This window comes from Thamnophis sirtalis, unplaced genomic scaffold (assembly GCF_051295495.1).
Source record: "Thamnophis sirtalis isolate CommonGarterSnake01/CBP01778 unplaced genomic scaffold, rThaSir2_p1.2 scaffold_2, whole genome shotgun sequence".
NCBI lineage: Eukaryota > Metazoa > Chordata > Lepidosauria > Squamata > Natricidae > Thamnophis > Thamnophis sirtalis.
This window is the reverse complement of record NW_028261382.1, coordinates 6,067,773-6,084,434: the sequence shown is the minus strand read 5'-3', so window position 1 is coordinate 6,084,434 and position 16,662 is coordinate 6,067,773. Positions and strand designations below refer to the sequence as shown.

Below are 16,662 nucleotides of genomic sequence, written 5' to 3'. Positions count from 1 at the left end.
TTCCTGATATCATCCCTAATAAAAAGTTCAGGTTTAAAAATCTACATTTCCCTATTATCTTTTCTAGCCATCTGTGTATTCTTGCCCCATATTTTTTGTTTTAACACATCCACCACATACGATAAAATGTGCCTGTTTTTTAATTACATTTCCAACATTTGATAGACGTATTTTTAAACATTTTAGCTAACCTTGCAGGGAATTTTTTTGCTTTAACACAAGTCCACCACGTATGATAAAATGTGCCCATTTTTAAAATTACATTTTCCATTTGCTAGAGAAATACTTTTAAACGTTTTAGCTAATCTTGCAGGTTATTATTATTGTTTTTTGCTTCAACACAAATCCACCACATACAATAAAATGTGCCCATTTTTTAAATTACATTTCCAACATTTTCTAGAGAAATACCTTTAAACATTTCAGCTAACCTTCCAGGGTATTTTTTTGCTTTAACACAAGTCCCACCACATATGATAAAATGTGTCCATTTTTTAAAATTACATTTCCAACACTTGCTAGATAAATATTTCTAAACGTTTTAGCTAACCTTGCAGGTGGTAAATGCCATCTATAAAACGTTACACATATTTTTTTTTCTTGATAAGAAGTTGCCATTGTTAATCTACAGTTCCTTTCCCATAAATTTTGCCACTTCTTTTAATTCTATGTTCTAGCCAAAGTGTTTTCCCCCCATTGTACCATTGTGTCTTTTATCTGTTCATCCTCCAAAGGTGCTTTTATTTTACTTTTCAAGAGGCAAGTGGACTTTCTGGGTTTTTTTCTTTTGAAGACTTTTCACTTCTCATCCAAGAATCTTTTTCAGCTCTGGCTGGACGGTGGGGAAGTTGAAGAAGCTTCTTGGATGAGAAGCAAAACGCATTCAAAGAAAAACCCCAAAAAATCCACTTGCCTGTTGTTGGAAAGCAGTTTTGGGACACAACCGAGATATTTCCCCCACTTTGGCCCGTCCCAGGCGCTGAAATCCGCCTTCTCATCTCCAGCGCGAGCAGCAGATCCTCCTCGCTCCCCCCACCCCGCCTTTTGCAAGCCGAGCTGGGTTTCTCGGAAATCAGACGCGCCTTCCCAGCAGCGAGAAATCGAAAGTGGAAGTAGCGGCGGGCAGAAGTGCGCCTGCGCTGGAAAGTCCCTAAGCCTTGAGCTGACCCCTGCGGGAAACCTCGTGCCTAGTTACCAGTGACGACACGGCTCTTTCGATTTTTCCGATTGGCCCGGAGACAAGACTTTCTCTCTCTTACGCGTAGTTCCCCCCGTTTCCCGGAGTCAGTTCGCTTTCGGGATCCGAGAAGGGTGGAAGGTTGTTGTCGCGGCTGCGAAATAACTTTTTGTCCAAAAACACCATGGCCTCCAAAGAACTTCTCCTCTGGTGTGTGGTGTTGGTGTGCGTCTGCGGTCTCACAAAAGCCTTGAACAGTAAGACCAATTTTCTGCTATTCGCGATTGCGAATTTTTGCGCTCCTGCCGCTGGTTCGTCTTCTCCTCTCCCCGCTTTTCTTACCCGGGTTAGGAACGGGGGACTTGAGAAATTGGTATGCTTAACATGTTTCCCCCCCGCTATTATTGGCTGCGTTTCTTTAGGAACTTCGGGCGTCGTGGGGCTGAAGGGGGGGGGTGGGGGCATGAGAAGGGGGGGTCTGCACCCCGAAACTCGCGGGGGACTTTGAAGGTGGGTTTGCGTCTCCTGGGTCTGTCCCGGGATAGCCCAGAGGTTGGCAGGAAGATGGGGGCTGTAGTCTTAAGGAGATCGGCGGAGCCTTTTTTACTTCTCTTTCCGTGGCCTCGCATAATCTTTATTTCTTTTATTTCCTGCTTTGATGATTTTTGCGAATAATCTAGATCAGTGTTTTTCAACCTTGGCGACTTGAAGTCCTGTGGACTTCAACTCCCAGAATCCCCCAGCCAGCGAGAGCTGGCTGGGGGATTCTGGGAGTTGAAGTCCACAGGACTTAAAGTCGCCAAGGTTGAAAAACACTGATCTAGGGAATTAAATTTGCGGCTCCCGGGTCTGTCCCGGGTTAGCCCAGCAGTTTGCGAGAAGATGGAGGTGGTAGTCTTAAGGAAGGGAGCGCAGGCTTCTTCCCTCCCCTTTCTGTGGCCTGGTATAATATTATTTATTTATTTTTACAAATAATCTAGGAAACCAAAAGGAAAAAAAAATTGACTCCCTTGTAATACTTGCGGTGGGGAAGGGGAGGAGAACAGACCTGGTTGGAAGAATAATAGGAGAATTCAATTCCATTTTGCTTTTGTATTCGTATTTCTGTTGATTGGGATAGACAGGAAGGAAATGGGAGGGGTTCCCTTTGTTTATTCTTCAATTTTTATTGCATTTTAAAGCTGCCTAAACTTCAAACTGCTTAAAACTATTCCAAAACAACAATCCTCCCCTCCCCCTCTTGTGTTTGAGCACCCATGATGGGTGAGGGAGGACAGTAATCGCCACCATCTTGATGTTCTTTGTTATAAACTTCAGGGAAACTTGGTTTTCTTCCCTTGCCCATGTTTCTGATTTAGTTGTGGGACTCAATGCCCCAAATGCAAAAGGGAAGAAGGGGAAGACTTGAGTAGCAAATATTTTCTTTTGATTTGAAAGAGAAAAGAGTTTTGCTGAAAAGAGTTTAATTTAATTTATGGTCATTGCACATCGTACAACGGAATTAAATGCCATCTTCGGTGTACATTATGACTATAAAAATAAAACCACAAACACATCCTTCACATGCTACATAATTGAAATTGAAAACCCGATATTGCATTAATATTGCGCTCTAGAGTAGAATTTAATATAGTTACTGCTCTGGGATCGAAGCTGTTTTTCAGCCTCTTTGTCCTTGTTTATATTATCCTGTTCCGTCTGCCAGATGGTAATAGTTAAAAAAAAAAAGGGGGGGGGGTGCCCAGGATGAGATGGATGTTTAAGAATGTTTTGAACTTTCTTAAGGCAGCGGGAGCTATAAAACGTTTCCAAAGAGGGGAATGTGGTGCTATCTGCCACTGTGCAATTGGCAAACCGTACACGGGTGCAGTAAGTTAAATACTCTCTATAGTGCAGCGATAGAAGGTCTCAGAAAGTCAGGATTAAGTGAACTAATTGTCCCTTGCAAACTCCACTCCCCTTTCGCTCCTCTTTTATTCCCTCTGGGAGGGGCCATTCATCGTCCACCTGTGGCCTTACTCCCAAGTCGACCCCTGTTCTTTAACTGTTCCCTTCATCTTGCAACTCTGCGCATGCGCACACTGGGAACAGGCTCCAGCTGTTCTTCTGCCTCACTGATGTCTGACTCTGAAGGCAGCAGATAACTGGCATACGGCTCTGGCCCCCTCTCTGCCTCCGACACAAAGCCCTCATTAGAGCCTTCCCCAGACTCCAGGACTGGCCCATGTTCCTCCCCAACCTCCTCACTGTCCGAATCTGCTGCCAGCTGCCCTGGCCACAACAGTCTGTTGCTTTCTACTCTAGTAACAGAAGAAGCAAACAGAAGAAGCAAAGCACAAAGATAACTGTGATAGATACCTTGTCAAAGAATACAATAACAACAATGCTTTAAAGGGAGGGCTTTTAAAAGTGTGAAAACCAAAAGAAAAAAGAAACATTTTGTTTGCTCTAAAAATCATTGTTGTGTTTTTAAACTCTGGAGCTTTAATATACGTGGGTTTCAAGTTGCAGAGTTCCTCAGCCAACATGCTGACTGAAGAATTCCAGGAGCGGAAGTCTACACATCTTAATCGTTGCCACGGTTAGGGGGGGGGGGAACCTGCCCTAAAATGTATGTCGCACTTTTATGCCTTCTTTGTCCTCCCAGAATTTGAGGTGGGGATGGGATTTATGACACTTAACGCCTCTCCCACAGCTTTGGGATCGCCATTACGATGCTGCGTACATGATCTCGCACCGAGACGATGCATTCTGCGTTCACACGATAATCAGGGTGGATTTGTAAAAAGGCTTGATTTAAACCAACTCGATTTAAATCATAATTTGTAAAGAGCAACTGTCATCTCTGTCCCGTATCGGCTCTTCCTCTGACCCGCTGTTGACTCACCGACAGCCCCAATATGGCAGAATATACAGCCTCCTCATGCGGCATAGCTAAGCTCCATTTCACGCTGAATAAACTAAAGGATGGATGTATCTGAAATAGAAAACGTATCTTTAGGTAGATTTTTTTCCCCCTCTAAAAGCATATTATTAAAATAAATTTGATAAAAAATAAAAATAACCCGATTTGAATAAAAATAATCTGATTTTTTTTTTAAAAAGTCATCGATTTTTATCCACCTCAATTCCCAGCCTGCTTCTGGCGTGCAAACTCAATGGGGGACCCGGATTCACTTAACCACCGTGTGATTCATTTAACGGCCACAATGAAAATGGTAATAAAAATCGGGTCCGGCCATGTGACGATTTGCTTAACGGCTGCATGGCTTAGCAACCAAAATTCCGATCCAAATTGTTATTGTATGTTGAGTGCCACCTGTACCGGCGAATCCTGCTTGCAGCCAAAGGATTCCTTTGGGAACCCATGGCCCGCCCATCTTTTCTAAAGAGGTGGCCCTGTTATGGTGCATTACTTGCCTGATGCTACCTGGATAGATCAGCTGTTGGAAATCCTGTTCTCTCTGGGAGCAACATCGAAGAACCAAATCCATTGGTTGGAAACTCATCAAGGAGAGAAGCAATCTGGAATGGAGAACCTTTCTAACTGAGGACAACCAGTGGAATGGCTTGACACCAGAAGTTGTGGATTCTTCATCACTGGAGGTTTTTAAGAAGAGAGAGGACAGCCACTTACTTGAAATTATATAGGGCAGGGATCGGCAACCTGCAGCTCTGGAGCCGCAGGTGGCGCAGTGGTTAGGGTGCAGTACTGCAGGCCACTTCAGCTGACTGTTATCTGCAGTTCAGCGGTTCTAATCTTACAGGCTCAAGGTTGACTCAGCCTTCCATCCTTCCGAGGTGGGTGAAATGAGGACCCAGACTGTGGGGGCGATATGCTGACTCTGTAAACCGCTTAGAGAGGGCTGAAAGCCCTATGAAGCGGTATATAAGTCTAACTGCTATTGCTATCCTTCTGCTGCGGCTCCCTGTCACTGGTCGGCTCCACAATTGATAGGGCTTTTGGTTAGGACAGATAGAGGAAAAAGGATGCCACACTAAGAGGAGACTCTATGGTGGGGGGAACCAGACTTCCAGTCAGCAGAGGAAAAAGGATGCCGCGCTAGGAGGAGACTCTATGGTGTGTGTGTGGGGGGGGGAGAACCAGACTTCCGGTCAGCAGAGGAAAAAGGATGCCACTCTAGGAGGAGACTCTATGGTAGTGGTGGGGGAACCAGACTTCCGGTCAGCAGAGGAAAAAGGATGCCACGCTAGGAGGAGACTCTATGGTGGTGGTGGGGGAACCAGACTTCCGGTCAGCAGAGGAAAAAGGATGCCACGCTAGGAGGAGACTCTATGGTGGGGGAACCGGACTTCCGGTCAGCTCTAGAATTGAACGGGGGGCTTCTGGTTAGGACCTTTGTGGTCCTTTGAGCGTTTAAGGTTGCTTACCCCTGGTATAGGTTCTTCTGCTCTCGCAGGGGGCTTGACTAGCAGACCTCCGAAGTCCCTTCCAGCTCATTCATTCTAAATTACAAAAATCCTATCTCAAGGCCCTCTGGGCATGGTGGAGAAAATATGGAACAAATGACCTGGATTTACAATGTCTTCTCTTTTTGTTTTGTTTTTCTTCTCCCACTTTAGAACCTCCTACAGTGCAAGTGTATTCCCGCCATCCTATATCCGAAGGCAAGGAGAACATTTTGCACTGCTTCGCGGAGGGCTTCCACCCTCCCAAGATCAACGTTACCCTTCTGAGGAATAACGAGAAAATACCCGACGTCAAGTATTCTGACCTCTCTTTCAAAGAAGACTGGACCTTCCAGCTTCTGGCCCACGCTCAGGTGGTTCCCAATGGAAAGGACGAATATTCGTGCTTGGTGGAGCACCAGGCGCTCCACGGGCCCGTCAATGTGAAATGGGGTAACTACTGCGACTTGACATTCTGTTCCACTTCTTCTTCGCCCTCCCCATTCTTCCTCCACTTGAAACAGGAATAATTAAGATGTCCTAGTCCATGGGTCTCCAAACTTTAGGACTTGTGGATTTCCAACTCCCAGAATCCCCCAGAATTCTGGCAGTTGGAAGTCCACAAGTCTTAAAGTGGTCAAGTTTGGAGACCTTTAGTTTAGCTGGAGAACCCATCATGGGAGTCATCAGTTCTAGTCCAGGGGTGTCAAACTTGATTTCATTGAGGGACGCATCAGTTTGACCTCAGGGGGCCCTGGGTGGGCGTGGTCAGCTTGACATCACTCGTGTTGTGGGCGCCTGTGGTGGCCCAAATGCTGTGCCAGCGAAAAAGGGCTCCTGAGCTCCGTTTTCAGCTGTGACGGCCTCCTGTAGTGCTTTGCCAGCAAAGATAGAGCTCAATTTTTGCTGGCAGAGGGCTGCAGGAGGCCCGTTGCGGCCGAAAACAGGGCCCGGGAGGGCTGCACACAGCCCTCCCAAGCTTTGTTTTCTCTGGCGGAGACACCGCGGGCCGGTGCTTCGCTGTTTCCATGGCAGCCCCTCGGGCCAGATCTAAGCCCCCTGTGGGCCGGATCTGACTCCCGGGCCTCGAGTTTGATACTGCTGGTCTATTTCTCTCCACATATTGCTGATCTATTCTTCCTGTTCACCCTCCCATTGGTGAGGGATTCTGGGAGTTGTAGTTCAGCAACATCTGGGGAGACAGAAGTCTCCCACCCTCCCTGTAAAAGGTGCAATGAAGCTGTGTGCTGGCCCCTGAAGCAACTTTCTGTTGAGCCCAGTTCTAACGTCCAGCGAATCATGATGGTCTGTTGGATTTCTCACACGTCCTGATCTTCCATGTACCATCTCTGTCAAACCACGGCTTACTTTTTCAGCCTTCGAGAGTTGAGGAGTCAGGCAAACAGGCAATGCATGAATTGCTGGAATCCTATTTTAATCATCATGGGGGTATTAATAAATAGAATTATTGCAGACGATAATAAGAGTCTCTTTCCTGAATCTTACGATTTCGGTAGGCATGTTTATAAAAAGAAAGAAATGCAATACGTTCGCTAAATTTTCATTACTACAGATTAAATTTGTATGTATTCTGGGCAGTTCACTTGTAAACATCATGAAAAGGAATCTGTTACAGATCTGTTGTGGCTTGATATGCTGCTACTGCTGGATTAATGCATTCAGTAAGGAAAGAATTGGCTTAGAATCTGTAGGCCCTCAATGATTTGGTATGTATTTGAAGAAATATGTGCTGTAAATTTATTCTCTTTGTGTTCCACAGAACAAGACAAGTAACCCAATAAATCTCCAGCAGATAAGGTAAGAGATGGCTGTTTCACGAAAAGAATGCTTCACAGGAAATACGAAAGTGTGTGTATCATTTTAATGTGTTGTATTGTTACTCAGGGAGTAGAATAGAATAGAATAACAGAGTTGGAAGGGACCTTAGAGGTCTTCTAGTCCAACCCCCTGCTTAGCCAGGAAAGCCTACACCACTTCATACAAATGGATATCCAATATCTTAAAAGCCTCCAGTGTTGGAGCATTCACAACTTCTGGAGGAAAGTTGTTCCACTGATTAATTGTTCTAACTGTCAGGAAATTCCTCCTCAGTTCTAAGTTGCTTCTCTCCTTGATTAGTCTCCACCCGTTGCTTCCTGTCCTGCCCTCAGTTGCTTTGGAGAATAGCTTGACTCCCTCTTCTTTGGGGCAGCCCCTGAGATATCGGAAGACTGCTATCATGTCACCCTTAGGGAAGAGATCAGCTTGCTGTCACAAAAGAGAAAGCAGTAAACAAAATGAAACTACAGAGCCAACACGTTTAAGCAGCTTTCACCAGGAAAGAGACCTGTAAAAATAAGAAGGAAGCTGATGTTTTAGGCCAGTGTTTCTCAAACGTGGCCACTTCAAGATGTCTGGACTTCAACTCCCAGAATTCCCCTGCCGGAATGCATGCATATATATATGTATGTGTGCAGAATCCATATGATATACTGTCAAAAAGCGTAGCACACACAATAACCAAAATAATCATAATTAATATTTTTGCTGTACTTTAAAGCAGAGCTTCTTTCAATACCTGCTTATCAAAAAGTCATTTTTACCCAATGTTGGTTAAACACAGTCCCTGCTGTAATTGGGTAATAGCACTAGCAATAGCACTTAGACTTATACACCGCTTTACAATGCTTTCCAGCCCTCTCTAAGCGGTTTACAGAGTCAGCCTCTTGACCCCAACAATCTGGGTCCTCCTTTTACCCATCTCTGAAGGGTGGCTGAGTCAACCTTGAGCCGGTCAGGATTGAACCCCTGGTTGTAGGCAGAGTTTGCCGGTTCCACCACAAAACCGCGTTCGACTAAAGCGCGCTCGACGAAACCGCGTAGCTGACGTCATCACAGGGCGACGACAGTGCGGAGACAGAAGCACGCTGTAAACCCTAAACCTAAAATTAACCCCTAAACCTAAACCTAACCCCACTAACCCAAAGAAAAGACAATTTTATTCAATTTTGGATAATTTAGCCAGGTTTGGAGCGCAGAAGAATTGAAAACCCTTTGCACAACCTTTGGCAATCCTTACAAGAGCCCTGAAACATTCTTGCAATACTTTTAAAAGTACTTTCCTTGTATTTGTATGTTTTTACATTTTCAATATCGCCCTTTTAAGAGAGACTCAAACGTAGAGGCAAAAATCAATTTATTTGGCTTTCCAATCCAGCCTGTAGTGTACTGTACTACATTTCTTGTTTTTTTTAATGTAAAAATAATCTTTTCCACCCCCAGATTTGATGAATGCTGGTTTAAACTACTATTTCTGCTGATGATCTTTCTGACTTCAAAAGGTGTTTCTGCTTATCACTAATCGAAGAGCTCCAATTTCAACTTTTTAAAGCAAAGGATCAAAGATAGACATCACGTATCACATATAAATCATCATTCAAGGCATCATGATTTTAGAAAAGGTTATCACTTTCACTTTATTGCTATGTTAAATCTTTTAGGAGTTAAGAGTGTTATATTGTGGAAAGAGTTGAAAAATTGAATATTCTAAAAATGATTATTAATGTTTCCTTTTATAAACTGCTACCTGTCTCAGTTGACAGTCTTACCTAGTTCTTTTTCTTATCCTCTACTAATGTACACAAAACCCTTAATAAAAGTTGTTTAACAATGTTTTCTTTGGAAGTTCTTTGTGTCTTTGAATGGATTCACAGCTGATCTGAATGGTTAGGAGGGTGCTGACTTTCCCAACCCCACGTATCTACGTTTCCTGGTCAAATACATGGGAAAATCCCATGGGGGGGGGGGGAAACCCACTTAGGGTGAGGGTTAGGTCCCCATGAACTCAGACAGAAAAATGGACACCGCCAATGGATTCGCAGCTCATCGGAATGGTTAGGGGGGAGCTGACTTTTCCAACCTGTCGTATCTACTTTAACTGGTCAAATACATGGGAAAATCCCATAGGGGGGAAAACCCACTTAGGGTTAGGGTTAGGTCCCCATGAACCCGGACAGAAAAATGGACACCGCCAATGGATTCGCAGCTCATCAGAATGGTTAGGGGGGAGCTGACTTTTCCAACCTGTCGTATCTACTTTAACTGGTCAAATACATGGGAAAATCCCATAGGGGGGAAAACCCACTTAGGGTTAGGGTTAGGTCCCCATGAACCCGGACAGAAAAATGGACACCGCCAATGGATTCGCAGCTCATCGGAATGGTTAGGGGGGAGCTGACTTTTCCAACCTGTCGTATCTACTTTAACTGGTCAAATACATGGGAAAATCCCATAGGGGGGAAAACCCACTTAGGGTTAGGGTTAGGTCCCCATGAACCCGGACAGAAAAATGGACATTGCCAATGGATTCGCAGCTCATCGGAATGGTTAGGGGGGAGCTGACTTTTCCAACCTGTCGTATCTACTTTAACTGGTCAAATACATGGGAAAATCCCATAGGGGGGAAAACCCACTTAGGGTTAGGGTTAGGTCCCCATGAACCCGGACAGAAAAATGGACACCGCCAATGGATTCGCAGCTCATCGGAATGGTTAGGGGGGAGCTGACTTTTCCAACCTGTCGTATCTACTTTAACTGGTCAAATACATGGGAAAATCCCATAGGGGGGAAAACCCACTTAGGGTTAGGGTTAGGTCCCCATGAACCCGGACAGAAAAATGGACACCGCCAATGGATTCGCAGCTCATCGGAATGGTTAGGGGGGAGCTGACTTTTCCAACCTGTCGTATCTACTTTAACTGGTCAAATACATGGGAAAATCCCATAGGGGGGAAAACCCACTTAGGGTTAGGGTTAGGTCCCCATGAACCCGGACAGAAAAATGGACACCGCCAATGGATTCGCAGCTCATCAGAATGGTTAGGGGGGAGCTGACTTTTCCAACCTGTCGTATCTACTTTAACTGGTCAAATACATGGGAAAATCCCATAGGGGGGAAAACCCACTTAGGGTTAGGGTTAGGTCCCCATGAACCCGGACAGAAAAATGGACACCGCCAATGGATTCCCAGCTCTTCGGAATGGTTAGGGGGGAGCTGACTTTTCCAACCTGTCGTATCTACTTTAACTGGTCAAATACATGGGAAAATCCCATAGGGGGGAAAACCCACTTAGGGTTAGGGTTAGGTCCCCATGAACCCGGACAGAAAAATGGACACTACCAATGGATTTGCAACCCATCAGAATGGTTAGGGGGGAGCTGACTTTTCCAACATGCCCTATCTATGTTTCCTGGTCAAATACATGGGAAAATCCCATAGGGGGGAAAACCCACTTAGGGTTAGGGTTAGGTCCCCATGAACTCAGACAGAAAAATGGACACCGCCAATGGATTCACAGCTCATCGGAATGGTTAGGGGGGTGCTGACTTTCCCAATCAATCGTATCTACGTTTCCAGGTAAAATACATGGGAAAATCCCATAGGGGGGAAAACCCACTTAGGGTTAGGGTTATGTCCCCATGAACTCAGACAGAAAAATGGACACCGCCAATGGATTCGCAGCTCATCGGAATGGTTAGGGGGGTGCTGACTTTCCCAATCAATCGTATCTACGTTTCCAGGTAAAATACATGGGAAAATCCCATAGAGGGAAAACCAGTGGTGGGTTTCAAAAATCATTCGAACCTACTCTGTGGGTGTGGCCTCCTTTGTGGGAGTGGCTTGCCGTCCATGTGACCGGATATGAAGATGCCGACGACACTTGTCAGAACCACCTTAAATTACCACAGCACTGGCATGCATAAGAATAGGATATAAACTTGTTTTCTAAAAGGCATCTTTGGTTTGCGTTAAAACAACTTCAACACACACAATGTTCTGATTGCACCACAAATGCAGTCGTCATCCTTACCTTTCACAGAGGCACTGAGTTTTATAAATAGGAGCATGATAGTGTAGAATAATCATCTCCAAAGACCAGTCAAAAATTTTTGGAACCTCTTCTGTAGGTGTGGCCTGCTTTCCAGGTCCACTGGTGGAACCTCTTCTAACCGGTTCGGTAGATTTGACGAACCGGTTCTACCGAATAGGTGCGAACTGGTAGGAACCCACCTCTGGGGAAAACCCACTTAGGGTTAGGTCCCCGTGAACTCAGACAGAAAACTGGATACCGCCAATGCATTCGCGGCTCATCGCTATGCGATGGGTTTTCCTAAGGGACTTTTCCAACCCGTCGTATATACGTTTCCTGGTAAAATACATGGGAAAATCCCATAGGGGGAAAAACCCACTTAGGGTTAGGGTGAACCCAGACAGAAAAATAGACACCGGCAATGTATTCATAATCATGTTTACACTTATATATGTTCTTATACATGCTTTATAAAAGAAAATTCTAAGCACTGCACCACCATGGCTCTTAAGCAATTCATTAAGAGAATATTCAGTGTTTAAAAAACATTTAGCGAGATGGGAAGAGAGCTGTGTGTGAAACCCAATATAAGCGGGCATGAGATCTGGCCAGCATTTTCAGCTAAATTTAGCATAGTGCATATGTTTAGGACTTTAACAGCTGGTGAAATGGGTTGCACGGACAATAATGCAGCAACATTTATTTCTCAAGCGTTGCCTTGTATCAGGAGTTGCATTTTTGTCAGTAAATAATCCTGTTGGGTTTTTGGTTTATAAATAAATTCCTCAAAATCATAACGGTTTCACAAGATTTGAGGAGGGTTATTTTTCCCTGATGTAAGATTATGGGAAATAAACAAGTGTCAATTTGTGCCTCTCTGAAAATATTGGATGTGCCATCTGTTGGAGAGCCAGTGCCAAGAAAAGAATAAAATAAGGGCCAGCTGTTTGACAGCTGTTGTTACGAGTTTGTTCTTGCTTTGAGACTTCATGAGGAGGTTTGAGACTAAGTCATTGCATAGGTCCATAGAAGCCAATGGAATCTTCTGGAAGAAGAAGACCGTTAGAGAGTGGCAGTTACGAGGCAGGACACTGGAAGCAGGTTCGCGAGGAACACGGGCAGAGAACCGAAAGTTCCCCCGAACAATAAAGCAAAGACTTTATTCTTCAAAATAGGTGAATTCCTAGAAATGCTACAAATGATAGATCGTTGTAGAAATGGATGGAAACGGGAAGCCAGGCCATTTATCGTGAAGCACCCCAAGGAGGAAGGGCTGGATGGTGTCTTCTACAGTAGGTCCCACTGTGGTGTTTTGAAAAAACATTTTCAAAGCTGGAGCTCATTCCTGCTCTGAAATAACCTCAAGTGGAAATAAATTGGTGAGAGATGTGGAGTTATCTTCCAAAGGCAAAATAAGAAGGATCGAGTCTGGACCACACCAGGTTCTTCTAATGTAACGTTTCCTACCTGGTGCCCACATGCGGTTAAGATGGTTGTTATTGCTGCTAATATTATTCGTTTATCATCATACCTTGGTCCAAGGGGTCAGGCTGCCCTCAGCGAAACATCACCTCGCTTAGCGTCCCGGCGGAGTCGCCAAAAACACAACTGCTCCAAAACTCGTCGAATTTAGTGTTTTGAAGTGAAAATTTGTCCTGGTATACTTGTCATTTCTCCCAGGACTTGATGTGTAAGGTAGAACTATTGTTGGTGTCGGTTGTCTTGTGACTCACTACCCCTTCCGGATGAAATAACGGGTGACGTGAGGAGTCAAGTGGTTGCTTGGTACTCATCATTTTTTAGTACTCATCGTGCTTCCTGGAATGAATGACGAGTACCAAGGTACCACTGTAATTTATAAGTTGCCTGAATCACCCAAGCTCTGTCATTGAAGTCCTAAAATGGCGGAAGGTTATGAGAATTATGCAGTCCAGCACATCTAAAGATCTCCAGGTGGGGGAATGCTGGTCCAAAGTAAATTAATTGTAAACCCCACATGAAGGGGCTACTTCACTTCCATATCAAGGTCAGCGTCTTGCATCCTGGGAACATCCTGTCATTTTTAAATATTAGCATTGTTGTTTTTTTTTAATAACATTGGGAAACTGAAGGACTAATGTAGTAACTCCAGCTATATTATTCTCATCATCAACATTGTAGGCAATCAACTGGCCAAATTAACCCGTGAAACTTTTTGATGGTTTTACAAAGGCGACTTGGTTTAATGGGGCTGCAGGTTTTTCAATCGTTTAAAAAAAAAACCAACAACCAGGCACGAGAATTTTAACAGGAGATGGCAAACATCAGTCTTCCTCACTTGACCACATTGATAAGGGAGGGTGGGTGGATGCATTATCTCTCGGGATTTTCATCAGAAGGACTTAACCCTGGGAGTTATACTCTAGGTTTAGAATCAAAAAACTAATTTCACCTATTCGTTGAAAATAAATCTCTCTCTCTGTCTTTATTTTTCTCTCTTCCTCTCTCTCTCTCTCTCTCTTCTCTCTCTCCCCGTCTCTTTATGTTTCTCTTTATCTCTCTGCCCCTCTTTCCTCTCTGTCTTTCTCTCTCTCTTCCCTCCCTCCCCCTCTGTCTGTCTGTCTGTCTGTCTGTCTGTCTGTCTATCTATCTATCTATCTATCTATCTATCTATCTATCTATCTATCTCTCTATATCTCTATCTATCTATCTATCTATCTATCTATCTATCTATCTATCTATCTATCTATCTATCTAATCTCTATATCTATCTATCTATCTATCTATCTCTATCTATCTATCTATCTATCTATCTATCTATCATCATCATCATTATCTATCTCTATCTATCTATCTATCTATCTATCTATCATCATCATCGTCATCATCTATCTATCTATCATCTATCTATCTATCTATCTATCTATCTATCTATCTATCTATCTATCTATCTATATTTATCATCATCATCTATCATCATCATCATCATCATTATCTATCTATCTATCTATCTATCTATCTATCTATCTATCTATCTATCTATCTATCTATCTATCTATCATCTATCCATTATCATCATCATCATTATCTATCTATCATCATCATTATCTATCTATCTATCTATCTATCTATCTATCTATCTATCTATCTATCTATCTATCTATCTATCTATCTATCATCTATCTATCTATCTATTATCTATCTATTATCTATATCTATCTATCTATCTATCTATCTATCTATCTATCTATCTATCTATCATCTATCATCTATCTATCATATCTATCTATCATCTATCTATCTATCTATCTATCTATCTATCTATCTATCTTCTATCTACTATCTATCTATCTATCTATCTATCTATCTATCTATCTATCTATCTATCTATCTATCTATCTATCTATCTATCTATCATCTATCTTATCTATCCATCCATCCACTCACCCAATCATTTAAATTTAGTTGCTGCTCATCTCATATCCCCAACAATTCTAGCTAGAATGAATCTTGTGAATTCATCAGATAATCAACTTTATTTTGGTTAAGGACCGTAGATTCATTCAGTGATGGAATTGGAGGTGACCCCAGATGGATGACCTACTAACCCAACCGTTGGCGTTTAAGGCCATTCTTCTCATGCATGCTTTCTTCCCTCCTTCCGATTGTTGCTTTAGTGTTGGCTCTTTCCAGTACAATGTCCACTTCCTCCAGCAAAATTCCGTCCACTTCCTCGCTCATTTCCCTAAACGAACGAACAGTGAGCCCGATCCTCGCCAGCTCGTCAAACACCTCATGGGACCTGAACGCGGATGACTTCACCAAGGAGTTGTCCTGCTCTCTTTGCCTCGAACTGTTCCAAGAGCCGGTCATTCTACCTTGCGGCCATAACTTCTGCAAACCTTGCCTGGAGGCCATCTGGAATAAAAAGGGCGTTTTCTGCCCAGAGTGCCACATCAGCGTTCCTGACCGCAAGTTCATAATCAACCAAGCCTTGAAAAAGATGGCGGAGAAGATTAAGACTTTTCACGTAGGAGGCCAGCAGCAGAAATGCATGGAGCATGGAGAACCACTGACTCTCTACTGGAAGCCTCAAGGGAAACTAGCATGCTTCACCTGCCGGGAAGCTCAGGTGCCCAAAGATCAATGCACCCAGTTTCTTCTCATCCCTGACGCAGTGCAGATATATACGGTAAATGATATGCTGAGACCAGATCCCATGAATGGTCCTGTGACCCAGTCAAAGGGAAGCCTTTGAAGGCCCTTTAGATGTTCCAGCAGGTCCCCTTTTAATGTTCTGCGAGATTTCTCAAGCTCAGCAACTTGAAGCGGTGTAGACTTCAACTCCCATGGATTCCACAGCCAGCGTGTTGACTCTGGAATTGTGGGCGTTGAAGTCCACGCCGCTTAAAGGCGCTGAGCTTAAACCCTTGTCTTCTGTTTGAAATGACTCGTGTTTCAAGGATGACCCACTTTTAGAGGCTAAGGGTTTGGGGCTGAGAGAGGTGGCTTTTTAATCTAGCTAAAACGGAGCTGTGACTTCATTTTATGTCTACAGGAAAAGCTTCTCGCCTTGAGACTTCAGCTCAGGTCTCTCCTGGTAAAACTGGAGGTGTTGAAGAATGCGCAGGAGGAGAAACTATCCAGTCATAAAGTGAGTATGAACGATGTCAGCGTTCCAATATCTCAGGGGTTGCCACAAAGAAGAGGGAGTCAAGCTATTCTCCAAGGCACCCGAGGGCAGGACAAGAAGCAATGGGTGGAAACTAATCTACGAGAGAAGCAACTTAGAACTAAGGAGGAATTTCCTGACAGTTAGAACAATTAATCAGTGGAACAACTTGCCTTAATAAATTGTGATTGTTCCAACACTGGAAGTTTTTAAGAAGAGTTTGGACATCCGTTTGTCTGAAGTGGCATAGTGTTTCCTGCCTTAGCATGGGGGTTGAACTAAAGACCTCTGGGGTCCTTTCCCACTCTGTTATTCCTTTAATTTAATAGATACTATCAGGGGGTGGGACACAACACATTTATTCCCTCATTTTGAACCCAAATAAATATACTGCAAGCCAGTAAAATCAGAATCATTTTTCTTCCTTGGTAGCCATTATTAAAAAAGAGGAAATAAGTCTAAAGCAACGTTGCAAAAGGTCATTTATGGTGTAATTATTGTCCCATGGTAAATAACAGATCAACGATCAAAATCCATATCACTAGCGTCAGTTA

At 43.7% G+C, this 16,662-nt stretch overlaps 2 protein-coding genes across 2 annotated transcripts in view; both read left to right on the top strand.

The window, feature by feature from the left end:
- Positions 1 to 1,258: 1,258 nt before the first annotated feature.
- Positions 1,259 to 9,259, top strand: B2M (beta-2-microglobulin). Its single transcript, XM_014055545.2, has 4 exons — positions 1,259 to 1,434; positions 5,762 to 6,040; positions 7,368 to 7,405; positions 8,870 to 9,259. Exons 1-3 carry the CDS (start codon positions 1,362 to 1,364, stop codon positions 7,379 to 7,381), a joined length of 366 nt encoding a protein of 121 aa, XP_013911020.2. The 5' UTR covers positions 1,259 to 1,361; the 3' UTR covers positions 7,382 to 7,405; positions 8,870 to 9,259.
- Positions 9,260 to 14,884: 5,625 nt separating this feature from the next.
- Positions 14,885 to 16,662, top strand: part of TRIM69 (tripartite motif containing 69) — an 8,161-nt gene continuing 6,383 nt past the window's right edge. Inside the window, exons 1-2 of the mRNA XM_087704118.1 lie at positions 14,885 to 15,628; positions 15,995 to 16,090. Coding sequence (XP_087560244.1) covers positions 15,080 to 15,628; positions 15,995 to 16,090 — 645 coding nt within the window. The 5' untranslated portion in view covers positions 14,885 to 15,079. The remainder of the gene's footprint in view (positions 15,629 to 15,994; positions 16,091 to 16,662) is intronic.